Source organism: Somniosus microcephalus, chromosome 11 (assembly GCF_052327205.1).
Source record: "Somniosus microcephalus isolate GS21.2 chromosome 11, FLI_Smic_1.0, whole genome shotgun sequence".
NCBI lineage: Eukaryota > Metazoa > Chordata > Chondrichthyes > Squaliformes > Somniosidae > Somniosus > Somniosus microcephalus.
In genome coordinates, this window is record NC_140997.1 from 72,658,692 (window position 1) to 72,686,452 (window position 27,761).

The 27,761-nt window shown below is 47.2% G+C and overlaps 2 protein-coding genes across 6 annotated transcripts in view; one reads left to right on the forward strand and one right to left on the reverse strand.

Moving 5' to 3' along the window:
- Window positions 1–27,761, reverse strand: part of abat (4-aminobutyrate aminotransferase) — a 364,265-nt gene that overhangs the window by 179,982 nt on the left and 156,522 nt on the right. For all 5 annotated transcript variants that reach the window (XM_086000868.1, XM_086000870.1, XM_086000866.1 and 2 more), the window contains exon 4: window positions 26,702–26,731. In XM_086000868.1, coding sequence (XP_085856994.1) covers window positions 26,702–26,731 — 30 coding nt within the window. The remainder of the gene's footprint in view (window positions 1–26,701; window positions 26,732–27,761) is intronic.
- Window positions 19,565–21,312, forward strand: LOC147110676 (uncharacterized). Its single transcript, XM_086002269.1, has 2 exons — window positions 19,565–19,891; window positions 20,051–21,312. The coding sequence occupies exon 2, from the start codon at window positions 20,155–20,157 to the stop codon at window positions 21,067–21,069; it is 915 nt and encodes a 304-aa protein (XP_085858395.1). The 5' UTR covers window positions 19,565–19,891; window positions 20,051–20,154; the 3' UTR covers window positions 21,070–21,312.

Here is a 27,761-nt window from a genome sequence, read left to right on the forward strand (position 1 = left end):
ATCTGCGGAGATTTCAAGATTACTGTGAATCCGGTGCTTCACACGGTACAATACCCGCTTCCGCGGATTGAAGATATCTTTGCTTCGTTGGCTGGAGGGAAGCATTTCACGAAAATAGATCTGGCTCAAGCATATCTACAGATGGAGGTCGAGGAAGAGTCACGCCAGTACCTCACCATCAACACTCACAGAGGCTTGTATCGCTACAATAGACTGGTCTTTGGGGTAGCTTCGGCGCCAGCAATTTGGCAGAGGGCCATGGAACAGGTGTTACAAGGAATTCCAAGCACGCAGTGCTACTTAGATGACATTTTAATCACGGGAAAAGATGAGGAAGAACACCTCACGAATTTGAAACTGGTACTCACCAGGTTGAAGGAGTATGGCCTTCGGGTTAATCGCAAGAAGTGTGAGTTCTTCCAAAAACGGATCTCATACTGCGGTCATGTCATTGACCGAGAGGGACTGCATAAGTCACCTGAAAAGATAGAAGCGGTCGTGAAGGCCCCCGCTCCAGGAAACGTATCACAGTTAAGATCATTCTTGGGGTTGATTAATTACTATCACAAGTTTCTGCCAAATTTATCCACGGTACTGCATCCGCTGAATGACCTGTTGCGGAAAGAAACACCATGGAAGTGGAGTGAAGAATGCAAAAGGGCTTTTCGCAGAAGCAAGGAGTTGATTACCTCTGAAGAAGTGTTGGCTCATTTCAACCCAGCATTACCCCTTCGTCTAGCTTGCGATGCTTCCCCGTACGGAATTGGGGCAGTACTCTCGCGCAGGCTACCAAATGGCTCGGAAAGGCCAGTGGCTTTCGCGTCCCGATCATTGACACCCGCAGAGCGAAATTACGCCCAAATAGATAGGGAGGCCCTCAGTCTTGTGTGGGGCGTGAAGAAATTCAACCATTACCTACAATGTAAAAAGTTCACATTGCTGACAGACCACCAGCCGTTGGTGTCCATATTCAACCCAAATAAGGCCGTTTCCACCATGACAGCACAAAGGTTACAAAGGTGGTCCGTGTTACTTGGGGCACACCAATACGAAATTGAGTACAAAAGGTCTAAACAGCATGGAAATGCTGATGGGTTGTCACGCTTGCCATTGCCGATGGTAGAAGAAGCGAGTATAGTGGACCCAGTAGAGTTGTTCCACTCATCCATAGTGGAGTGTCTACCGATAACAAACTCAATGATTGAGAATGAGACAAGGAATGACCCGACTCTTTCACGAGTCTATGATGTAACGGTGGAGGGATGGCCAGCACAGAGTGAACCAACACTGCAAGCATTTGCACAGAGGAAAGAACAACTGTCAGTGTGTCGAGGAACCCTGATGTGTGGATCTAGAGTGGTGATTCCACCCAAACTCCAAAAGAAGGTGCTAAAGGAGCTGCACGAAGGACATCTGGGGGGAGTAAAGATGAAGAATCTAGCAAGAGCGTTTGTGTGGTGGCCAGGCATTGATGGAGACATAGAGGAGATCACGAAGAACTGCCTAGGATGTCAGAGGGTTCAGAACGCGCCACCCCAGGCTCCTCTGCATCCATGGGAGTGGCCCTCATCGCCTTGGCAAAGAGTACACATCGACTTTGCTGGTCCATTTATGGACTCGATGTTTCTAATAGTGGTGGATGCCCACTCCAAGTGGCCGGAAGTAATTAAGATGACCACCACCACGACGGAAAAAACCATCACAGTGTTAAGGACTATGTTTGCTCGGAATGGCCTGCCGGAACAGATCTGTTCTGATAATGGACCACAATTTGTGTCCGAAGAATTCAAGAAATTCTTAAAGAGCAATGGGGTTAAACATTACACGTCAGCCCCATACCATCCCGCCTCCAATGGATTGGCTGAAAGGTTTGTCCAGACCTTCAAGAAGGCCGTAAAGACCATGAGTAATGAAAATATAAGTCTGCAACATAAGGTGGATAGCTTTTTGTTGGCATACCGAAATGCGACACATGCGGTCACAAATCAAACTCCCGCAATGATGTTCTGTAATAGACGCCTAAGATGCCGGCTGGATTTACTAAAACCAAACGTCAGAAGAGACGTAGAGAACCGGCAATTCCAGGGCATGAACGACAGGGTCACTAGATCTTTCCAGATCGGTCAACGAGTTTTGGCCCGGGACTACCGTACTGAGAAATGGCAGCCTGGAACTATTGGGAAAAGGCTGGGGCCATTGATGTACACCGTGGACATTGGAGACAATATAATAAGGCGCCATGTTGACCAAATCATAGGGTCCGCCACAAATGGGCAACCGACTTCACCACCTTATCCGGGTAATGTTGAAACTGAGATACCCAGAACACCTACTTCCGATCTAGTGATACTGGAGTCAGCTGAACCTGACACGGCTTTTCAAGTCGACTCGACCTTGCCAGAAGCACCTCCTAGCCCGCCTGAAATGACGACACCACTGCAGCGTTATCCGGACAGAATCCGGAAACCCCCGGAAAGACTGAATCTATGAACTGTCTTACATAAACCTGTATATATGTTAGAATGTATGTTCACTATGGACTTAGTAAGTAATAAGCTAAAAAGGGAGGATTGTAGTGTATGTACCCGTCTACCTTTAAGGGAACTATTGAATGTAACCGTTCACCTTTAAGAGGACTACTTTCGGTGTGGCACTATTTGTTTGGCTTCTGTATACTGTAATACCGATAGTGACCACACCAGTATATAAGTGTTGTGGCAGGATTGCTGGGGCAGATTCGCCCGGACCTTCGAATAGTAAAGACCTGTTTGTTTGTTACTTCTGAAGTCTGTGTATTTATTAACTGCACAACCCACAGACTTTACACAAATAATAATAAAACACTTACTGGTGCTGCAAATCTAGTTTATAATGATTCAACATTATCTAAAGCTCTTAAGTTATATTTCAACAGCTGTTTATTTTAATGGGTAAGCAACTTAATTCGCGGTACATGGACCTTAATAGCACTGGTGCTGCTTAAACATATTAGTTGGGTCACTTCCAACAGTCAGCATAAAGTCATTTCATAAGCTTACCATTTTCAATAAGTTTGACAAGAAACATCCACATTTTAATTGCTAGAGTCCCCACACCACTACTATAATAATTACTTAAGAGTTTCCATGGTAACAGGGTTTTAAAAGTAATTACATTTACAATATGATTAGTGTTATCAGCTGTGGCTTTGTGGGTAGCACACTCGCCCCTGAGTCATGAATGGTTGTGGGTTCAAGTCCCATTCCAGGGACTTGAGTGGATAAAGCTAGGCCGACACTCCAGTGCTGCACTGTCGGAGGTGTCGTCTTTTGGATGAGACGTTAAACTGTGGCCCCGTCTGCTCTCTCAGGTGGACGTAAAAGATCCCATGGCACTATTTCGAAGAAGAGCAGAGGAGTTATCCCTGGTGTCCTGGCCAATATTTATTCCTCAATCAACATAACAAAAACAGATTATCTGGTCATTTTCACATTGCTGTTTGTGGGAGCTTGCTGTGCGCAAATTGGCTGCCGTGTTTCCCATATTATAACAGTAACCTTGGGGGATGGTGCGGAGGCCTCGGGGCGGGGCGGGGTTTGGAGACCTCAGGGGGAGATCGGAAGGGTTGGGTTGGGGTCGGAATTCAGCTTTTTAACTCCTTAACCCCCCACCCAACCCCAACCCACCCATTTTTGGGGGTTAAAATTCCCCCCATTATTTCAGATTTCCAGCATTTGCAGTATTTTGCTTTTGTATTCTCCTGATCTCTCTCCTCAATCTCTGAAGTTTTAATTTTAAATTGATGAACCCACATCAACTCCCAAACCAAAGAAAATAGTCTTTCCCTATTCACTCTATCAAAACTCTCCATAATGTTAAAACCTCAATTAAATCTCCTCTTAGCCTTCTCTGCTCCAACAAGAATTTGCATTTATATAATACATTATACATAGAAAAACTTCCCAAAGTACTATACAGAAGCATAATCATGAAAATAGATCTTGAGCCTAAGAAGGAGATAATAGGACAGGTAACCAAAAGCTTGGGGTCAAAGAGGTTAAGGATGATCTTAAAGAATGAAAGGGAGGTGGAGGGAATTTCAGAGTGTGGGGCCTAGGTCGCCAAAAGTATGGCCACCAATAGTTGGACATAAGGAGCAGGGATGCACACAAGAGGCCAGAGTCAGAGGAATGAAGATTGTGGGTGGAAAGGTTGTAGGACTGAAGGAGGGTGCAGATATAGGGAGGATCAAGGTCATATAAGCACTTAAACACAAGGATGAGAATTTTAAACTTGAGGCATACGGACTCCAACCAATGCTCATCATACAGAACCATATCCCTCCTCAATGCAGAGTATAAAATGCTGGAAATCATCACAGCCTCTAGACTAGATGCAGTTATTCTCTCTGCATATGGCACCATCTCTCAAGGGACACCAGACAGCTGTTCAATGCAGTGCACCACTACAGTAACACCAACACTCCTGCTCTGGCATTCTCCCTGTACACGGAATAGGAATTTGACTGAGTCGAGTGGAATTTCCTTTTTTTCTATACTCTGGAGAATGGGCTTTGATGACACATTCAGGCGGTGGGTTAAAATCCTGTATTCACACTCCACAGTATGCACCAATTGCCTCAGCTCCCCTACAATCCTCAAAGCACTTGGGGGAATCAAACAAGGGTGCCCCCATCGCCCTCCTGTTTTCCCTGATCAGAAAACCTCTAGCAACATGCATCAGAGTGAACCCAAGCATCCACGGAGTCTAGACAAGAGGGACTGAACACAAAACGTCCCAGTATGCTGATGACATACTGTTATCTGTAACCAACCCAACCACCTCACTCCCAAACACCTTTCAAAGCATCAAAGAATTTGAACAACTCAGGTTACAAGGTCAACTGCACTAAAACAGAGGGCATATCCCTCACACTGGATAGTCCACACAAATATGGGAATTCTACCCCTTTGCATGGTCAATACTGGCTTCAGATACTTTAATGTACACATTACACTTAAACTCACCGCCCAGTATAAAATAAACTCCACTCCTCCACTTTACCAGCATATACACTAACCTAACCAGATGGAACAACCTGCCCATATTACTCCTGGGTAGAGCGAACACAATAAAGGTGAACATTCTTCCCTATCTCCTCTACTTATTTGATGCTGCCTGTCAAGGTTCCAGCCCAACTACTCCTTGACCTGGACAGTGACATCTCCAAGTTCCTCTGGGTGGGCCACGAATATTCCTCAAACACCTCCAGCTCCAAAACAAGAGGAAGGACTCAGTCTCCCAAATTTCAGACACTCCTATTGGGTAGTTCAGACCCAAGTGACTGTCGCCTGGTCCGTAGCGCAAGCCCCAACCCCCCCTCCCCCAAAAATAAACCATGGCTGGAAATGGGCTTTGGAAATCAGGACCTCCCTCCCAAACCCCATACACAGCCCACCATTCAAATACCCTCAGAAGAGACCAATAGAGAGACAGAAGCATCCCAATATCATGACAAGTCTCTCAGCCTGGAAACAAGTCTCCCTCCCTAAAACTCCCACTGGGTCTGTCTGCTCTCTTCTTAATGTGGCACAGTGGGAAACTCCCAGGAAGATTAATCTCAACTGGATTCAGAACCTGGCATGAAAAAGATTAAGCCAGCTCCTCTATGAGGGCCAGATTATGCTCCTCCACTAGTTAGTTGACAAATTTCACCTCTCCCAACATGACCAATACCATTATCTCCAGATGAAGCTATAACTTCAGAACCCTATAATAGTTTGCAAACTTCAGCGTGAACCACCCCACTTGGAACTTTTCCTCCACTCCCCCAACAACCTCTTGTGGATGTATCTCTACCCTGTTTGCCTCTTTGACCAATGACAGGACAGAAAACCTGAAGGAAGCCTGGTAAATATGATCTACGCTGACTGTTAAGGGAGGAAGAATGGCAAAGGATATGGAGTCAGAACCTGAACATTACATTGCCATCCAGCCATTCTGGACAGGAGTCTAGGAATTTCCCAGGAATACGACCAGTCCCATGATCCTAAATGACCCAGCTCAGTACTCGGTGTGCTTGCCTAATGGAGAGAAATGGACCTCCGCAAACCGCCATGCGGAGAACCAACCCCAACCAACGTGACGATCAGTATGCAGGGCTACTCCCTACCATTACTCAGCCCAACAAAGCCCTCAGAATCCAGGGCCAAACAAGCTGCCTTGGATCCCAGAACTACATCACACCCAGTGCAAGTAATCTGACACGGAGAGACAGTAATCTCACAGGCACCGTACAATCCGGATGCAGTGACTTCATAAATTATTTACAGCTGTGTACGCTCTCATAAAATGCATATGATTGTATATGTAAATATACAATTGTAGTGTATGTAACCTGTACCACCTTAAGAGGATACCTTAAGGTGATGGACTACTTTTTGATGGCTCCTGTACATTGTAGTACCGGTGGTGACCACACCGGTATATAAACCCTGTGGAGCAAAGTGTATTCCAGTTCAGCCCTGACCCTCAATTACTAAAGACCTGTTTAATTATTTCTGTAGTCTGTGTCCAGTTATTCAGCATAACTACATTTGGAAACACAGACTCAACAGTGGCGACGAGTCTGATCTTACCTAGCAGCAGTTGCATCAAAGGAAGCTTCGCCTCTGAAACGGGCGTCGATCAAGGACATCCACCCTCAACATCCTGCTGGGCACTGCATAGCACAGGAGGCAATCGGGAACCCGGGTTGGTTTCTGGCCACGAAGTCAAACATCAGTGAACATCCCTTCGATGACAGCGGCGGGTAAGCCCGATCGAGCGGCACGGGGGGGAAGTCGGCCGAGTTGTCAGTAAGAGAAGGGGAGGGAAACGACGAAAAGGGCGGAGAACACGACCGCAGCCGGTGTCAGGGGCCGGACTGCAATCGGGGCAGAGACGCGCAGCAGCCAGAAAAGCGTTTATGTCCACAAGGACCGCGGGAGCGGCGGGGAACAAGAGCAGCAGCGTAGGGGAAAATAAAGGACCGCTGGGAGGCGAGAACGGCAACAGCGCAGTAATCGCCATTTTGAGTCAGCGGGGGAAGAAGACAAGCGCGGGAAAAGCTGCCATTTTGAAAAAAAATTAAATAAAATAATAATCATATCCGAAGGAAAGGAAACTCAACAAGAATGCCAAAAACGGGTAACATCACTGCTTTTGATAGCGATGTGGAAGATTGGGCCACTTATGTGGAACGCGTCGAAGTTTACTGTACAACGAATGAGGTACCGGAGGATAAGAAAGCACTAACCCTATTAAACTCGATGGGTGCGAAGACGTACGGGTTATTAAGGAACCTTGTAACACCAGATAAACTGGTAGGAAAGAGTTTCGCGGATATTGTTACTATCCTGCAAGAGCATTTAAACCCCACGCCGCTGCTGATAGCGGAACGATTTAAATTCTACAAAAGAATTCAACTTAAAGAGGAAAGCAACGCTGAATTCTTAATCGAACTGCGCAAGTTATCAAAGTACTGTCAGTTCGGTACAGGACTAGCAGACGCACTGAGAGATAAGTTTGTGTGTGGGCTCCTAAGGGAAGGAACCCAGAAGCGACTGCTAGAGGAAAAGGATCTTACGCTGGACAAAGCTTTCAGCATTGCAGCATCGCACGAGGCAGCAGCACGAGGCGCTGCAGAGATACAGCAAAGGCCATTGGAATTCAGCACCAATGAAATGGCATTGGGCGCAGTAAAGTGCTATCGTTGCGGAAGGACAACGCATGACCAGAACCAGTGCTGGTTCAAAGATAAAGAATGCAGGCAATGTGGCAAACTTGGTCACATAGCGAGAGTATGCCGGTCAGGAAAGAAGACCAGCAGCAAAAAGTCGCCACAGGAGAAGTACAAAAAAGTATACAAGGTGACAGAGAACAGTTCGGATGAACAGAAGATGGATTCAGACTCCAGCAGTAAGGAACTGGGTTGTCTAAAAATACATAATGTGGGTAACACAGCAGACCACCAAACTATCTGGGTCATGCTTCGGATAGCAGGAGTCCAAGTGAAGATGGAATTGGACACTGGATCGGCATTGACGGTCATGAATAAGCAAGATTACAAAAGGTTATTCTCGCACATTCCCCTGAGGGATACGGGGATTGTATTGAAAACATACACGGGGCAAATAGTATACCCCATCGGAAAGATAAAAGTAAATGTGGTCTACAATGGTAAAGAAAGTCAGGAAATGGACTTGTATGTGTTACCTGATGGAGGTTCGCCACTACTGGGACGGGAATGGATCCGGAGAATAAATGTGGACTGGCATTCCATACAAGCACTGACTGTAGATTCCTGTAAAGAGGACGACGTCAAACCTAAACGACTGTCCAAAATATTGGACGATGCTAAGGAGGTGTTCCAACAGGGACTGGGAACACTGAAAGGAATTACGGCAAACATCAAGGTTGAAGAACATGCAAACCCAAAATTTTTCAAAGCCAGACCGGTACCTTATGCGATACGACCTGCTGTGGAAGCAGAGCTGGAAGGGCTAGAACGTTCAGGAGTACTGTCAAAGGTGGACTGGAGCGAATGGGCCACACCCATTGTTCCTGTCATGAAGCGTTCGTTGAGCAACAAGCCGGGGGAACCTGGGAAGGTTCGCATCTGTGGCGATTTCAAGATCACTGTTAATCCGGTTCTTCACACGGTGCAATATCCGCTTCCGTGGATTGAAGATATCTTCGCTTCACTGTCTGGCGGGAAACACTTCACCAAGATAGACCTGGCGCAGGCGTACCTACAGATGGAAGTTGATGAAGCGTCATGCCAGTATCTCACGATCAATACACATAAAGGCTTATATCGGTATAATAGACTGGTTTTTGGAGTGGCATCGGCTCCAGCGATTTGGCAAAGGGCCATGGAGCAGGTATTGCAGGGAATTCCAGGCACACAATGCTACCTGGACGACATTCTGATTACAGGAGATGATGATAAGGATCACCTCGTGAATTTGGAGCAGGTGCTCACCAGATTGAAAGAATATGGGCTCAGAGTTAATCGCCAAAAATGTGAGTTCTTTCAAAAGCGAATCTCGTACTGCGGCCACGTCATTGACCAGGAGGGGCTCCATAAGTCACCTGACAAGATCGAAGCTGTTGTGAAAGCTCCCGCTCCGGAAAATGTATCCCAGTTGAGGTCGTTCCTTGGGTTGGTTAACTATTACCACAAGTTTCTTCCAAATTTATCCACGGTGTTACACCCGCTGAACACTCTTTTGCAAATGGGAATACCATGGAATTGTAAGCGGGCTTTTAAAAAAAGCAAGGCACTGATCACCTCTAAGGAAGTGTTGGCTCACTTTAACCCAACGCTGCCTATTCGCTTAGCTTGTGATGCTTCTCCATATGGTATCGGGGCAGTGCTCTCACATAAGTTTCCAAATGGCTTGGAAAGGCCAGTCGCGTTTGCATCCAGATCATTGACCTCCGCAGAGCGCAACTATGCTCAGATAGATAGGGAGGCTCTCAGCCTCGTGTGGGGAGTTAAGAAATTTAACCATTACCTGCAAGGCCAAAAGTTTACGCTGCTGACAGATCACCAGCCGTTGGTTTCCATTTTTAACCCTAAGAAGGGTGTTCCGGTTATGACGGCGCAGAGGCTTCAGAGATGGTCCCTTTTCCTAGGGGCACATCAATATGATATTGAATTCAAAGGTACAAAGCAACATGGTAATGCTGATGGGCTGTCACGCCTGCCACTACCTACAGCGGAAGAGGCACCGGCAGTTGACCCTGTCGAGATATTTCACTCGACCATCATCGAATGCTTACCAGTCACCAATGCGGGTATTGAGAGAGAGACCCAAAACGACCCGACACTGTCTTGGGTCTACGATTTGACAGTGAAGGGATGGCCAGCACATGGCGACCCACTGTTACCAGCATTCTCAGCCAGACGAGAACAGCTGTCCGTCTGTCAAGGAACATTGATGTATGGAACAAGGGTGATTATTCCTCCTAAATTAAGGGAGAGAGTTCTGAAGGAATTGCATGAAGGTCATCTGGGGGGAGTCAAGATGAAAAGCCTTGCTAGGGCTTATGTGTGGTGGCCAGGTATTGACAAACAAATAGAGGATCTGACTAAAAGCTGCTCAGGGTACCAAAAAGTTCAAAACGCACCTCCAATTGCACCGCTGCATCCGTGGGAATGGCCTTCAACCCCATGGCAATGTGTGCATATCGACTTTGCAGGTCCATTCATGGATTCCATGTTTTTGATAGCAGTAGACGCACATTCTAAATGGTCAGAAGTGATTAAGATGTCGACCACTACCTCTGAAAAGACGATCGCAGTTCTAAGAACCATATTTGCAAGGAATGGGTTGCCGGGACAAATATGTTCAGACAACGGACCACAGTTCGTGTCAGAAGAATTCCAGAAATTCATGAAAAAGAATGGGGTGAAACACTATACATCTGCCCCATATCATCCGGCTACAAATGGGTTGGCCGAGAGATTTGTACAAACGTTCAAAAAGGCGATAAAGGCCATGAGCGAAGACCATATTCCACTACAACACAAGGTGGACAATTTCCTGATGGCATATCGAAACACCACGCATGCAGTGACAAATCAAAGCCCTGCCATAATGTTCTATAACAGGAGGTTGCGGTCCCGTTTGGATTTGTTAAAACCCAATGTGCGTAGGGAAGTCGAAAACAAGCAATTCCAGCACGTAAATAACAAGGCCACTCGGAGTTTCGAAATAGGACAACCAGTGTTGGCCAGGGACTATAGGAATGATAAATGGCAATCCGGAACAATTCGTGCCCGACAAGGACTCTTGATGTACACGGTAGACGTTGGAGAGAACGTAATACGACGTCATGCTGACCAACTTGTGGAATCGAGAACAAGGGTCGACCCCATGTCTACGGCAGAGACACCAGTTGAAGAAGTTATTGAGCCTGTAGCATCTACCTCAGACTCGAACGTACATGATGATGTTCAATCCATAGGAGATCAAATGGATGAGTCACCCCAGCAACGAGAACCAGAGACCCCTGAAAGGCGTTATCCGGCCCGGATCAGGAGGCCTCCTCAGAGACTGAATCTTTGAACAGTTTTGTGTGAAAGTTGTATATATGTTATCCATGTAATGTTTAAATTGGGGTGTACACTGTTAAGCTAAAAGGGGAGGAATTGTAGTGTATGTAACCTGTACCACCTTAAGAGGATACCTTAAGGTGATGGACTACTTTTTGATGGCTCCTGTACATTGTAGTACCGGTGGTGACCACACCGGTATATAAACCCTGTGGAGCAAAGTGTATTCCAGTTCAGCCCTGACCCTCAATTACTAAAGACCTGTTTAATTATTTCTGTAGTCTGTGTCCAGTTATTCAGCATAACTACATTTGGAAACACAGACTCAACAACAATGACCTCAAAATATATATGTAATAAATATATATGCTTCCTTATTTGTCCATAGTCTTCATAGGGTACATAGGGTACATAATAGCTTCATCCAGTATTTTGTTGAATGTACACTTGTATGTGAAATAACTTCATCAAATAGGTTGTAGTTATTGAATGTATGCTTACATGACATGGTCCATGTTTCTGAAGCATACAGGAGGGCGGGTCTCACTACTGCTCTGTAGACCATGAGCTTGGTGCTGGGTTTGAGGTCCTGGTCTTCAAACACTCTTTTCCTCAGGCGACCGAAGGCTGCACTGGCACACTGAAGGCGGTGTTGGACTTCGTCATCGACGTCTGCCCTTGTTGATAGTAGGCTCCCGAGGTATGGAAAGTGGTTCACGTTGTCAAAGGCCTCGTCATGGATTTTGATAATCTGGGAGCAGTAGTGTGTGGCAGCCCAGGTTGGTAGAGGACCTTTGTCTTATGGATGTTTAGTGTAAGTCCCATGCTCTCGTATGCTTCAGTGAAGGTGTTGACGATGGTTTGGAGTTCGACCTCAGAGAGTACACAGACGCAAGCATCGTCTGCATACTGTAATTCGATGACAGAGGATGGAACGACCTTGGATCTGGACTGGAGGTGACGGAGGTTGAACAGTTTCCCGTTTGTTCTGTAGATTAGTTCCACTCCAGCAGGGAGCTTACTGAGGGTGAGAGGGAGCATTGCAGCCAGGAAGATCGAGAAGAGCGTTGGTGCAATAACATAGCCTTGCTGGACCATGTACAGCAGGCACCTCAAAGCACTGGAGAGGTACCACCAACGCTGCCTCCGCAAGATCCTGCAAATCCATTGGCAGGATAGGCGCACCAATGTCAGTGTTCTCGCTCAGGCCAACATCCCCAGCATCGAAGTTTTGACCACGCTCAATCAGCTCCGATGGACGGGCCACATCATCCGCATGCCTGATACGAGACTCCCAAAGCAAGCGCTCTACTCGGAGCTCTAACACAGCAAGAGGGCCCCAGGTGGGCAGAGGAAACACTTCAAGGACACTCTCAAAGCCTCCTTGAAAAAGTGCAACATCCCCACCGACACCTGGAAATCCCTGGCCCAAGACTGCACAAAGTGGAGGAGAAGCATCCGGGAAGGCGCCGAACACCTCGAGTCTCTTCGGCAGGAGCAAGCGGAAGCCAAGCGCAAACAGCGCAAGGAGCGCACGTCAACCCAAGCACCCCACCCAGCCGTCCCTTCAACCACCGTCTGCTCCACCTGTGACAGAGGCTGTAGGTCCCGCATTGGACTCATCAGTCACCTGAGAACTCATTTTTAGTGTGGAAGCAAGTCATTCTCGGATCCGAGGGACTGCCTAAGAAGAAGAAGCTTACATGAATAACAGCTTCTTAAAATTTGAATGTACTTTCTTGAGGACCCAACTAAAAGCTTAAAAATGATTAATTTGTAAAAAGTTAATCTGTATGAAATGCTTTAATGTATTTGTTATTTTCCACCTTCATGGCTGACAGGAGAACGAGTGAGAATGCTATGCAAGTTCCAGTGTGTAATATTACTGCTAAATTGGGTAATGGCTAGCCCGGGCGTACACAACCTAAGATGTAGACTATCTGATCACAAGAAGCAGAGCCCACTATGGGCAGCAGCAACAACTGTTCAAAAAGCTGGATGAATCCTATGTTGGTGACATCACTGTATGGTAAGCGAGGCATCACTGCTGCCTTTCCAGAAGTCACTGAAAGGAAGCAGTTTTGTTAATGCCATTGGAGCCAGCAGTCCAGTGAGTGGCACAATCTGCCATCTTTACTGGTCACTAGGAGGGAGCTGCTCAGCTTGTCCATACATAACGCAGTATTTTTTTTTCACTCACTGACCTGTATGGACATTCCTCAACCATTGGTGAAGAAACAGCAACTGGAAGCAAAGTCCCAAACTTGTGACTTAAAACAACAGTAAAAGGGCATGTGCAACATGCCCTTTTACCTCCACCCTTCCCACTGTCCAAGGCCCCAAACACTCCTTCCAGGTGAAACAGCGATTTACTTGTACTTCTTGCAATTTAGTATACTGTGTTCGCTGCTCACGATGCAGCCTCCTCTATGGAGGTTGGGTGACCGCTTTGCGGAACACTTCCATTCAATCCGTAAGGGTGACCCCGAACTTCCGGTAGCCTGTCACTTTAATTCTCAGCTCCACTCCCACTCTGACCTTTCTGTCCTCAGCCTCTTACACTGTTCCAATGAAGCTCAACGTAAGCTCGAGGAACAGCACCTCATCTTTCAATTAGGCACTTTACAGCCTTCTGGACTCAACATAGGGTTCAACAATTTCAGACCATAACCTCTGCCCCTATCCTTTTTTTTTCTCTCTCCCACATGGCAGCTGTCTTTCATCCTGCCAGTGCCAGTTACACTTCATCTAGAGCCATCTTTTGTTTCTTAACTTGTCCTATTACCATTTCCTTTTGCCTTGCACCATCTCTTAATCTCTCTTAATGGGGCAGTAATTCCTCCCCAAACGCGTGAGTACGAAGGGGTACTCACGCGTCTGGCCGGAGGAAATGCCGGTTTTCAGCATGTACAGCACATGCGCTGAAAACTGGCAGTTCCTCTCCTCTAACCCAAGAGTTGAAGAGGCTAGCGCGTGCGCTGTAGGGGGCAGCGCGTGCGTCTTGGATTTCCTCTGTTTTGGGGGATTTGCGCATGTGTAAAGGCCTCCGGTCTTTACGCTTGTAAAAAGCACACATAAGTATTTATTTTTTACAGGTAAGTGGTGTTTTAGTGCAATTTAGATTTTTTTTCCCCACAGGTTTATTATTTTAAAGAATCTACAATAAGGTAAGTTTAGTTTTAGACCCTTTTTATTAAAAATTTATTTTTTTCAAAAAAAAAAATTATTGTTTAAATTATTTTTTAAAACTTATTTATACTTAATTTAATGATTGGGATGTTTTTTAAATTTTTATTTAAAGTTTAAATAGTGTTTTGGGCCCCTGTAGTTTTCATGAGTTTGACAGTTCTTACTCTCAAACTCATGAATGAACCTTCCCCTCCCCTGATTGGTTGTACAGTGCTCACCTGATCCCAGCCAGCACATCGCACTAACTACGCCGCTGGATCAGGTAAGCACTGCGCGCTGACATCTGAACCGGGCCTGTGACAGGAAATGCAAGCAGGCCCGGGCTTCAGATGTCAGCGCGCAGGGTGAGTGCAGATCGGGGGCTTGCACGTGCGGCAAGCTCCCGACACCAAGTTCTGGGCCAATGTCTCTTAATCTCTCCTGCCTTCCATCCTATCACAGACCTTCCCTTTTTTTCTTTCCTCCCCTCCCCCCTTTCCCTGCCCCTGCACTTGCTTAAAAACCTGTTCCATCTCCAGCTTTTCCAGTTCTGACGAAGGGTCATTGACTTGAAACGTTAACTCTGTTTCTCTCTCCACAGATGCTGCCTTGTGAAGGAACATCTCGTGAACTTAATATGCTATTGTAACCTCATGAGCAATATTGACCAAACTCTGCCATGATGTTATTAGTTCATCTTTCGGTCAAGGCAGGGGTGTGAAGGAATAGCCATGATTCAGAGAAATACACGATACTATGAACAGAATTCTAACATTATTAATAAAAGACATACTGGGTTTAAAAGGCACAAGTCTCAGCACACAGGCTGTAAACAGAATACAGGCTTCTGAGAAAAGATCAGTTGATAACAAAATTGCAAACAGGCTTTGAAATGGGAATTAGTTAAATATTCTAAAGCAATGAAAGATTGAAGCAAACCATTGGTGGTTCCGAAAGGTCTACGGTTTGCAACGAACACAATGAGAAGGCCCAGTTTAAGGTGTTACAAACTAACACGTTGAAACAGAAATACAAACATTAAAAGAGGCATGTGCCTTTGAAACATGACATCAAGAAAAGAAACATCTGCTGGTCAAATAGTTTTATGTTAAACTTGGAAAACAGGAACCATAAGATTAAATATGGAACCAATTGGGATAGCTAGAAATGCATGAAACATTCAGTTGAAGTGTCTTTAATTTAGATATAGTAAAAACCACACCAACAAGACTTTGAAGATATAACTTCAATAGAGACACCAAGCAATTGCATTGTGTTTGTATTGAACATGGAGAATAAGAAAAGACACAATGGGGTCGATTTTTGTGGAGCCGTCAGGCGGGGTTTCAGGCGTGTGGGGGGGGGGGGGGAAATCCTGAATTTGGGGGTCCTGACACCATCCCGCCCAAAACCCTGCTCCACGCAACTTTCAGAGGCGGCGGGTACCCGCCCCGCAATGGGACCCGCTGACCCCAGGCGGGAAGGGATTAGTGCCAATTAACTGCCTGTTACAGGAAACTTTGTGATATCCGGCAGTAGTAGGGACTTTGAAATTCCTATTTCTTTATATCCAAAAGAATTACTGTTTAAACCCTTTGGCCATAAGACAGCGCGATATGCTGAAGCCGCAGCATTACGGTATGTTTTAAAGGAAGCAGACTTTATTAAACCCACACTGTGGGAAGATATTCTCCATTTGAGAATGGAGAAAAAGTGTCAGGTGATTCATATAAACGGGCATACCACTGAAACAGTACACTCAAAAGGAAACAGCCTTACAGACGAACAAGTGAAATGTTCGGTCTGCATGATACCCTCTCGAGAGGGGCCTGCCAATGTTAGTGTAATCACTAGGGCAGAACGGGCAGCTAATCAGGGTGAGGAACTGATTCAGCTATTAGACCCAATAACAGAGAATCCACCAGAATGTCCAGCAAGGTACTTTTACTTGGAAACCCCTATGGGTATTGTACTAGTTAAGTTGCCCAAAGGAAACCGAGAAGTACCCCCGAGCCACAAACGAGAACAGCTTGTAAAAAAAGCTCACAAGGGCATAAGTCAATCACATTGTAGTGCCAGAATAACATTCTGCAAATTGACCCTTATATTGGTGGCCAGGCATGCTTAAAGCCTGTAAAACATAGGTGGCAAATTGTGAGCCATGCTATTCGACCAATAAGTCATCACTAATTAAGCCACCACCATTGGTTCCTGTGAAAGCTGATGAGCAAATGGGAAAATTCTTTATTGACTTTATTTGACCACTTCCCACATTTTTGGGATATAGACATGTTCTCGTTTGTGTGGATGGATGCACTTCCTTCTGCTGGCTGGTCCCCACAAACTGTTTCAGAAAACGCACTCGCCAGGGCTATTTCTGATATAATTACTGTAGCTGGTGCACCCAAAATCTTGCACTCCGTTAAAGGCGGAGCCTTTGTCTCTAAGATCTTCAAGACTATTGCAAACAAAGGGGGATTGGGATAGAGCAAAGCATGCCATGTCATCCGCAATCAGCGGGGCTGGTGGAATGTAAAAAAAATCGGGAAGTAATAAAGTTATTGGTCAAACTGTTGAGAATCAGGGAAATAAGTGGACCACCAGCATTCCGGACGTACAGCTATGTGTTACTCAATCATGTGCCCACATCTGCATCAGGGACTGTGTCCCCTAAGAAACTCCATATTATCTGATCTATGGGGTTGAGATGCATACACTGCTTACCCATAGTTCTTTTATTGCCTCTACACACTGAGTCCTTGACCCGACAGCGACAGTTAGATAAAAAAAAAAGTAACAGAGGAGATTTATCAAATTGATCAGAGGAAAAGGGAAGCAAATAGGCAGAATAAATTGACAAATAAAGTATGGCAACGCATTGTAAGAGAATGGGTACAGGAAAAGAAGTTCGAGCAGAAACCTGGTTTAAGACTGAAGTGGAAAAACCTGTTCAAATACAGTTTGTTATTAACGAAAGAACAGTTCAAATACATATTAACCAGCCGAATGGCAAGTCTATTTTTAAAAATGTCTCCATAGACAATATCAAAAGATGTCCTGAAGGATACCGAAGGTGCAGTCGTACATTGTCTTTAAAGACCCAGCTTGGAGCACAACACAGGAAATGGATGCGATCGAAATACTGACGACGGAAAGTCAGAGGGAAGTCAGAAGGTGTCACCGACACTTCTACATGTTGCTTGGCAACGCATCAGGAAATGGATTTGCGAAAAGCAACAACCGAAATAAGGAAAGATCAATGAGTTACTTCAGCGAAGGAGGAAGACACCGCGGATAAGGAAGGAATCAACTAAGTGCCTGGCAAGGCCTTTACCACAACATGCATCGGTACACACGCCAGATTGAAGGAACAGCGTGTAAAGCTTCAACTAGTTTCAACTGACGTTTTCTTGACTCATGAATAACTCACCTCTACGGAACGTACATCTGCCGATTGGACATTTTAAGGACATTGTTTTTTCACTCATAGCATGACTATGTACTTATCATCCTTTTAAATTGTGTACAATTTAAAATAAGACAAAACATTGTCCTAGGATGATTTCAAAGGAATTTTCATGTAGCACATGATTGTACATCTCGTGAACTTAATCACAGAAATCACAGAAACCCCACAGTGCAGATAGAGGCCATTTTGGCCCATCGAGCCTGCACTGACACATATCCCACCCGATCCCCGTAACCCCTACACCAACACATATCCCACCCTATCCCCGTAACCCCACGTATTTAATCCCCCTAACACTAAGGGTCAATTTTATCATAGCCAATCAACCTAACCTGCACATCTTTGGACTGTGGGAGGAAACCGGAGCACCCGGAGTAAACCCACGCAAACACGGGGAGAATGTGCAAACTCCACACAGACAGTCGCCCGAGGCCGGATTCGAACCCGGGTCCCTGGCGCTGTGAGGCAACAGTGCTAACCACTATGCCACCGTGCTGCCCTTAATATGCTATTGTAACCTCATGAGCAATATTGACCAAACTCTGCCATGATGTTATTAATTCATCTTTCGGTCAAGGCAGGGATGTGAAGGAATAGCCATGATTCAGAGAAATACACGATACTATGAACAGAATTCTAATATTATTAATAAAAGACATACTGGGTTTAAAAGGCACAAGTCTCAGCACACAGGCTATAAACAGAATACAGGCTTCTGAGAAAAGATCAGTTGATAACAAAGCTGTAAACAAGCTTTGAAATGGGAATTAGTTAAATGTACTAAAACAATGAAAGATTGAAGCAAACCATTGGTGGTTCCGAAAGGTCTATGGTTTGCAACGAACACAATGAGAAGGCCCAGTTTAAGGTGTTACAAACTAACACATTGAAACAGAAATACAAACATTAAAAGAGGCATGTGCCTTTGAAACATGACATCAAGAAAAGAAACATCTGCTGGTCAAATAGTTTTATGTTAAACTTGGAAAACGGGAACCATAAGATTAGATATGGAACCAATTGAGATAGCTAGAAATTGCATGAAACATTCAGTTGAAGTATCTTTAATTTAGATATAGTAAAAACCACACCAACAAGACTTTGAAGATATAACTTCAATAGAGACACCAAGCAATTGCATTGTGTTTGTATTGAACATGGAGAATAAGGAAAGACACAGGCCTAGAAATTCAGTTTGCACAGTTTTGGGGCGCTAAAGTCGGGCGTTCGGTAAATTTAGCGCCCGCCGGAAACTGCAGGCAACCGCGCCGAAATTCAGTGGATTTGGCCAAGAGTTTTGGCGAGCGCTGAAACCGGCGTTGCAATGCTCGGTTCTGGCGCTAAACCGGCGCTGCGGCCTGATAACGCCGATGCCGGGCGCAGCGCAGGTGCGGTCATGTGTTGCTTGACAGCAGACACCCTGACGCCGGCCTGCTCTTAAAGGGGGAAGGGTCAACTTTGACTGCTGCCACGCCCTGCACACTGGAGCCCTGCTGCTAGGCCTCAACAGTGCTGGTGGGACAAAATAGCGCCAGGACAGATGGAGATGGCCCGTGAAAGAGCCCAGCGCTTCTCAGACCATGCACTGAGGGTGCTGATTGATGCTGTCCAGGAGAGAAGACCCATCTTGTGCCCGGACAATGGCAGAAAGGCTCCCAGGAGAGAGTTCAGGAAAGCCTGGAGGAGCATCGCACGCAGGGTCTCCTCAAACTCAGATGTGCCCAGGACTGCGGACCAGTGCCGCAAAAAGTTCAATGACCTCTGTCGGCTGGTGAAGGTGAGTACCCTTTCCACTGTCCTCCTCATCCTTGCATGTGAGCCTCACACTATGGGCAAAGGGACCTCAAAGGCATAATGGGCAGCCCTCCTCACGCAGCAATGCCACTGGCATGATCATCAACAGCACTTTCTGCACTGACCACACTGGCCAGGCTATTCCACCATGGGAGGCAGTACACACAGCAACAGGGCACCACACTGTACTTAGAGTCCGTCCTTTCTCTTGCAGGCCAAGCTGGCAAGAATTGCGCGCAGCCGGGTGGAGACCGGTGGTGGACGGCCCCACTACCAGGCTCTAAGTGCTCTGGAGGAGAGCGTCGCTGGACTCCTGCGTCCCCGGGTGACTGGCCCTGTAGCCATCGGGGATGCGGACCCTGTGCTGGGAGCCACTGGTAAGGAGATGACCGCTTGCAGCTCTCTCGTTGCCCTCGTGCTTCCGATCTAAATCCTTTCCCACTGACGGACAAATGCGCATAATGCCACCGCTCAGGCGTCCCTCGCTGACGCCCTGTCCTCACTTTAAAGCTACTCTTGTGCCTTCCTGCTTTCAGCTGCTGAGGAGGAGGTGGTCCCTGAGGCGCCGGGTGCCAGGCCCTTGGAGGAGGAGGACGTCCAGGACGAGGAGGAAGCCGGCCCATCGGGCGAGCCCTCAGCCATGCCAGGGGATGGCAATGAAGGGGGGACGTCTGGCATGCAGGAGAGCCAGGGGGAGGTGTTGCAGGGGAGGGCAGATCCTGCTTGCAGTGGGGTCCAGGCAGGCGGCAGGGGTCGGCCAGCTCGGCCGGCTTCTCCCCAGCTGCAGAGTCCTCTCTCCAGTCCGGAGAGTGGCCTCGGCCAGGAGGTGCGCCTCCTGCAAGAGATCTCGGTGGCGTCTGACCGGCGCCACCATGAGTTCATGGGGGTTGTGCAGCAGATGCCGCACGCCATCGAGTCCCTGGCTCAGAGTGTGGCAGCATTCGGGCAATCACAGGCCAGGGGGGTGGAGCAACTGGCCGCAGCGCACGCCAGGGGGGTCGAACTACTCGCGGCACTGCAGGAGGAGAGTCGCCAGAGAGGTGGTTCCTTCGACACACTGTCACAGCAGCTGGAGGCACATACCCGGGCAGTGCGGTCACTGACTTCTGCCACACTCGCTTTGACGCAGAGGCGTCGCACCCGCACCCGCCGCCCTGCTGCAACACAGCGGGCTGGCCTCCAGCACATAGCTGCGCCAGCTGAACTGCCAGGCCGGACGACTGCCACTGTGTCTGCTGAGCCTCGCGCGCCTGGCAGCAGCCAGCTTGCCCCCCTTGGAGCATCCGACACTGCCACTCCCCCAGCCAGGGTGCGAGGAGCTGCTGCTGCCACTGATGCTGGCCAGCCACAGCCGAACCAGTCAGCAGCCGGCCCCTCCCGGGACGTGCGTCGTGTTGGCCGACCCCCAAGGGCATCTGTCGCGATGCATGGGGGCCCTCATGAGCCTTCCCCCAGCCTTGAGGCCGCCACAGGGCCCACGTTGAGGCGGAGCAGCAGGCCGGGCAGGGGCCGGGGAAGGCTCTCTAAGGACTCGCCCTCTCGGCACAGCCGCTAGAGTGTGGTCTCTGCGGCATTGTATATATGGGGGGGATTGTGTTTTGGGGGCTGATTTTTGTGGATGGCCGAAATTGAAGGCATTTTTTGTTTTTATGGGGGTCTTTCTGTTGGCGAGGGGGGCCCTTTTTTTGTTACGGCCAATGTTGAAGGCCATGTGGATGGCCAACTTTTGTTAGTCCTCCCCAGGTTGGGGGAGTGACATATGTTTGTGACTGTTTTTTGGGTGTGTTCTGTGTTTTTGAGTTTCATGTGGGAAGGGGCCTCAGTTTGTTAAATAAAGGTTTTTATTTATTCAGCTTGTCCAGGTGTCATGTTTCAAGTGTTTGCTGCGTTAACCGGCTGACGGCTTCCGGAGCGGCTGCCTTCAGGTGCGCTCATTCCCACAGGCCATTCCCTCACAGCGGGCCTAGAAGTGTCGAGCAATAAGCCCCCGGCGTACGGCCCTTGGGCCTTCTGGACCCCTCCTGGCCTGCTCCTCCTCCTCCTCCCCCTCCTCCTCCTGATGGTCCTCCTGCTCGTCCTCCTCAGGTGGTGGTGCAATGTCAGGTGGCAGTGCCTGCGTCCGGCGGATAGCCAGGTTGTGCAGCATGCAGCACACGACGACGAACTGGGACACTCTATCCGGCGAATACTGTAGAGAGCCGCCGGAGCGATCCAGGCAGCGGAGGCGTTGCTTGAGGACGCCTATGGTTTGCTCTATGACGTTCCTTGTTGCTTGATGGCTTTCGTTGTATGAGTCCTCCGCTGGGGTCCTGGGCGCGCGGAGCGGGGTCATGAGCCATGTGCACAAAGGGTAGCCCTTGTCCCCGATAAGCCATCCCCTTGGTGGAGGCTGTGCCTGGAACATGTCAGCCACAGTAGTCTGGCGCAGGATAAAAGCATCGTGGCTGCTTCCTGGGAAGCGGGCATTTACAGCTAGGATGCGCTGCCTGTGGTCACACACCAGCTGCACATTGAGGGAATGGTAGCCTTTGCGGTTGCGGTAAACCTCGGGATTGTCTATAGGTGCCCGCATAGCCACATGCGTGCAGTCAATGGCGCCCTGCACCATGGGGAAGCCCGCGATCCTGCCAAATCCCACTGCACGCTGCTGCTGCCTCTGTTGGGTCATGGGGAAGGAGATGAACTGGTGTCTCCTCGCGAACAGTGCATCGGTGACCTGCCGGATGCAGCGATGTGCGGCGAACTGGGAGATGTTCGCGATGTCCCCAGCAGCGGCTTGGAACGAGCCGCTTGCATAAAAGCTGAGAGCCACCGTGACCTTCACTTCCACCGAGAGAGACGTCCTGGACATGAGCTGTGGCTGCAAATCTGCGTGAAGCAGCTGGCAGATCTCTCCAACCACCTCCCTTCTGAAGCGCAGCCTCTTTACACAAAGTGCCGCAGACATGGTGACATAGGACACCTGCTGCCGGTATTGCCTGGGTGCGTAAGGCCTACGTTGGCGACGCCTGATGGCCCTTCTGTGTCTACGCATGGCTGCCCGTCTCTCACAGCGTCTGCGAGCCCTCCGCACATAATGCTGCAACTCAATGTTGGCCCCCCATGCAGCCCCCATAATCAAGGTCGCAACAGTGAAATCAGCAAGAGTCAAATGTCAAAGCACTGGCCAGAAGCCAAAAAGACCTCTCCTATCTTGTCCCAAATCTGGAATCTCTGTCCCTTGGTCTCTGTGTAGAAATCCAAAGCAGTGAAGTCATTGCAGCAAAATGGCTGGGCTTTATAGGTCAGTGGAGGTGCCCTTTAATTTGCGCTGCCCGAGGCCCACAGGGCCTCTGCAACGTTCCATTTTACAATTCCTAATAGCGCCACGCCCACATTGGGCGGGCGCCACTCAATTTCCGGTTTGGGGCGCTAAAACAGCGTTGTGCGAGGATATGACGTCATAAGCTGCGCGCGCACCCGAGCGAGCGCTAACACTTTGCGCCGGCGCTAAATCTCAAATGAATTTGGGCGTCGGCGCAGATCGGTCTGCATTCCGGCGCTAAGGCTTTATCGACGGAAATATAGCCCTTTTTTGGCGTTAGCGCCTGGCGCAGCCAACTGAATTTCTAGGCCACAATGTCTGCAAAAAAGCAGTTAAGCCAAAATTAAGAATTGAATGAAGAATCTTCGGTAAGAATGACATCAAACAGAAACCATAGCTGGCATTGTTTTTATGATGATTTTTGGAACACCTAAAAGTAGAGAAATAATTATGCATGCAATAGTTGAATTGACAGTAACATAGAAAGCATTCAAACAGAGGTATAAATAAAGACAATTAGGTGACATCATCAGATAACATCAAAGAAGAAACCAAAGGCAAACGGGTATAAAAATAAGACCTTTTTTAACAGAACGTCAGAACATGCTGAACGGGCAGGGCGTTTCTCAACTTTCCAGAGGCATCTCTGTAAGTTTTTAAGTATGAGTCTCAGGAAGTTAAAGTATTGATTTTTTGGTGGATGTTCTGGATTTAGAAATAAGAAATGTAAGGATTTAGAAATAAGAAATAAGAAATGTAACGATGTACTGGATTTAGAAATAAGAAATATAACGAAGTAAAGATTTGAGAATAAGGATCTCTGAGAAATAAGAAATGTAAGCTAATTGTACTTTGAATTGTTAATGTTGCGACTGATTCAACAGATGTTAACTGAATGCCGGCTCTTAAATAAAACTATGGCCCAGAAATTCGGGTCTCCACGGGTGAGTACACACGGGGTACTTACCCGTAGGCCCAATGGAAGTGCCGGTTTCCTGCATGCACTGCGCATGCGCGGGAAACCGGCATTTCCATTCCTCTGAACGAAGGGGTTCAGAGGTCGAACACATGCGCAGGAGGGGCTGCGCGTGCACATCGAACTTCGGTCTTTTTTACAGGTTTTCCCGGGAATGTAAGCCAGCAGAATTTAGAAATATAAAAAGCAGGCGTAAGGCCTGCTTTTTACAAGGTAAGTGGTGAATTAATTAAAATTAAACATTTTTTCCACAGGTTTATTATTTTTAAATACTTTAAAGCAAGGTAAGTTTATTTTTAGCCCCATCAGAAAATAAAATTATTTTTTTCAAAAATTTAAATTATTGTTTAAAATAGTTATTTCATGTAATTTATAGTTTATTTAAAAAATGTGATGTTTTTAAAAAATTTATTTGAAGATTTAGTGCTATTTTGGGGCCGTAGTATTTATAAGTCTTGACAGCACTTCCTGTCAGACTTATGAATGGAGCATTCCCTGCTCCGATTGGCTCCCCATGGCCCACGTGATCCCAGGGGATGCATCAAACTAACTACGCCCCTGGGATACGCAAGCACTGCGCGCCGACAGCTGGACCAGGCCCCGGATTGCAATTCCACGGGGGCCCACAGCTCAACGGCCGGCGCGCAAGATAAGTGCAGGTCGGGGGCTTGCACCCGCAGGAAGCCCCCGACTTGAATTTCTGGGCCTATATAGAGTCATAGAGTTTTACAGCACAGAAAGAGGCCCTTCGGCCCATCGTGTCTGCGCCGCCCATCCATCCCTGTCCAGTCTAATCCCATTTTCCAGCATTTGGTCCATAGCCTTGTATGCAATGGCATTTCAAGTGCTCATCCAAATGCTTCTTGAATGTTGTGAGGGTTCCTGCCTCTACCACCCTTTTAGGCATTGAGTTCCACATTCCAACCACCCTCTGGGTGAAAAAGTTCCTCCTCAAATCCCCTCTAAATCTCCTGCCCCTTACCCTGAATCTATGCCCCCTTGTTATTGACCCCCCTACTAAGGGGAAAAGTTCCTCTTTGTCTACCCTATCTATGCCCCTCATCATTTTGTACACCTCAATCAGGTCCCCCCTCAGCCTTCTTTGCTCCAAGGAAAACAACCCCAGCCTGTTTAGTCTTTCTTCATAGCTGAGGCGCTCCATCCCAGGTAACATCCTGGTGAATCTTCTCTGCACCCTCTCCAAAGCAATCACATCCTTCCTATAGTGAGGCGACCAGAACTGCACACAGTACTCCAGCTGTGGCCTCACCAGCGTTTTGTACAGCTCCATCATAACCTCCCTGCTCTTATATTCTATGCCTCGGCTAATGAAGGCAAGTATCCCATATGCCTTTTTAACCACCTTATCTACTTGTTCCGCTGCCTTCAGAGATCTATGTACATGTACACCGAGGTCCCTCTGACCCTCTGTACTTCCTAGGGTCCTACCACTCATTGTGTATTCCCTTGCCTTATTTGTCCTGTAGCCTGAGGCTTTCCCCCTTGCAATTTACCACCCCACCAATTTTCGTGTCATCTGCAAACTTACTGATCATCCCTTTTACATTCTCATCCAAATCATTTATGTAGATCACAAACAACAAGGGACCCAGCACCGATCCCTGAGGTACCCCACTGGACACAGGCTTCCAGTCACAAAAGCAACCTTCGACCATCACCCTCTGCCTCCTGCCACTCAGCCAGTTTAGGATCCAACGCGCCAAGGCACCCTGGATCCCATGGGCTCTTACCTTCTTGACCAGTCTCCTATGCGGGACTTTGTCAAAAGCTTTACTGAAGTCCATGTAAACCACATCCACAGCATTTCCCTCATCCACCTCCCTAGTCACCCCCTCGAAAAATTCAATCAGATTTGTCAGACATGATTTACCCTTGACAAAGCCATGCTGACTATCCCCGATTAATCCTTGCCTCTCCAAGTGGAGACTAATTTTGTCCCTCAGAATTTTTTCCAATAATTTCCCTACCACAGATGTTAGGCTCACTGGCCTGTAATTCCCTGGTTTATCCCTGCTACCCTTCTTCTAGAATTGTCTCAAAGAGTGTATCTGTATAGACTCGCGAACCCACAAATTCTATACACTCTTTTGTAAGGAGTTGCAGAAATCTGGGGGTTATTCTGGACCCTTATAATATCCGGAAGGTTACAGTCTAGTTCAACTTATTAAAAGTACTATCCGGAGGATGGTAACAACTTTAGTCGTTCCTTTTCTTTAGGGAGAGATAGCCTGAACCTTTAGACCCATTTAAGCGTCTTATGGAATTCGGCTATCTCCAACTTAAGTTGAGGGTGAACGTCTGGGGAATACGCCTGATCTGGAATAGCCCAAAAGGGCTAGGACTGTAATTAACCCTTCAGCCTGACCGGCTGAGTATTTCCGGCATTTTCTGTTTTTACTTCAGATTTCCAGCATCCGCAGTATTTTGCTTTTGTATTAGAGTTCTTTTTCCGTTGTGGTACTGTGTAATCAGCCTTAAATAAATTAGGTAGATACCACCTGCCCAAGTCTCCAAGAATATTATCAATTGACTTCTTGAAGCAGTTGTGCAATACAATTACAGCATAAAAAACAAGTAGACAGAAAAACTCTCTCTGCGTGGTTACGTCACATCTGAACCCTTCAATTAATGGTTGCAGTCCCTAGTGATTAGTGGCATTTAAATACGAAGCAAATATGTGAGAAGAAATAAATCGTTTTTAAAAGCAACAATTAAATGTATCTGTACAGCTTCAGATGATTTAACCACATGACATTTCAATGCAGGACCCTTGGTTACCATCAGATGTTAAACAGCTGATGACTGCATGAAAGTTCCCCAGGTTCCAAAGTTTTTCCAAGTAAACAAATTATTATGGTTAACGTTACATAACATTTAGCAGCTCACCTGTAATTCATTCAGCTTCTTCATTAACTCCTGTAAATAATCAGACACACACAAAAATCAGAGAGTTGAGGCAAAATCTCAGTGGCAAAAACAATGAAAATCTGACACAACACAGCATTGCCCCCCTCCGCTCCTGCACGCACACACTCCTTCTTCATAGGCACTGGCAGCACTCTGGTCTCTCTGGGGGAAATCCTGGAGCAGGGGAGGCTAAAGGTTTCCCTGTGGAGCTTGGAGAAGCATTCCTGCTCTTCCTGGTCCACAAAGAAACTAAAAAAAAATAACTTACTTTACTGGGTATCTTCTGGGCCTGGCTCCTGTTCCCAGCAGGCTTGGCCTGGCAGGGAAACCACCATTGCTCCCCTGCTCAAGCCTCAGGTTAAAATTGCAGATTGGACCCGATGACATCATCAGAGCCCGTTCTGCATATTTAAAGAGAACTCCGCTGGATTGGGGCAAGTGTCCTTGCCGCCTGGAATTTAAAATTGCATTCGGTCAGATCAGGGCAGGAAGAGTGGTTAAGTTACAATGTCAATTTTAACTGTCCCCCACAACCCGCCCTGCCTGCTCCGCCATTCAATAAGATCATGGCTGATCTTCTACCTCATCTCCACTTTCCCGCCCGATCCCCATATCCCTTGATTCCCTTAGTATCCAAAAAATCTATCGATCTTTGTCTTGAATATACTCAACAACTGAGCATCCACAGCCCTCTGAGTGAAGAAATTTCTCCTCATCCCAGCCCTAAATGGCCAACCCCTTATTCTGAGACTGTGACCCCTGGTTCTAGGCTCCCCAGCCAGGGGAAACATCCTCCCAGCATCTATCCTGTCAAGCCCTGTAAGAATTTTATATGTTTCAATGAGATCACCTCTCATTCTTCTAAACTCTAGAGAATATAGGCCCATTCTACTCAATCTCTCCTCATAGGACAATCCCCTTATCCCAGGAATCAGTCTAGTGAACCTTCGTTGCACTCCCTCTAAGGCAAGTATATCCTTCCTTAGGTAAGGAGACCAAAACTGTACACAGCACTCCAGGTATGGTATCACCAAGGCTC

What these genes read in the sequence shown, in the direction of transcription:
- LOC147110676 (XM_086002269.1), top strand. Translation starts at nt 20,155, where the DNA reads ATGCCAGGGGATGGCAATGAAGGGGGGACGTCTGGCATGCAGGAGAGC.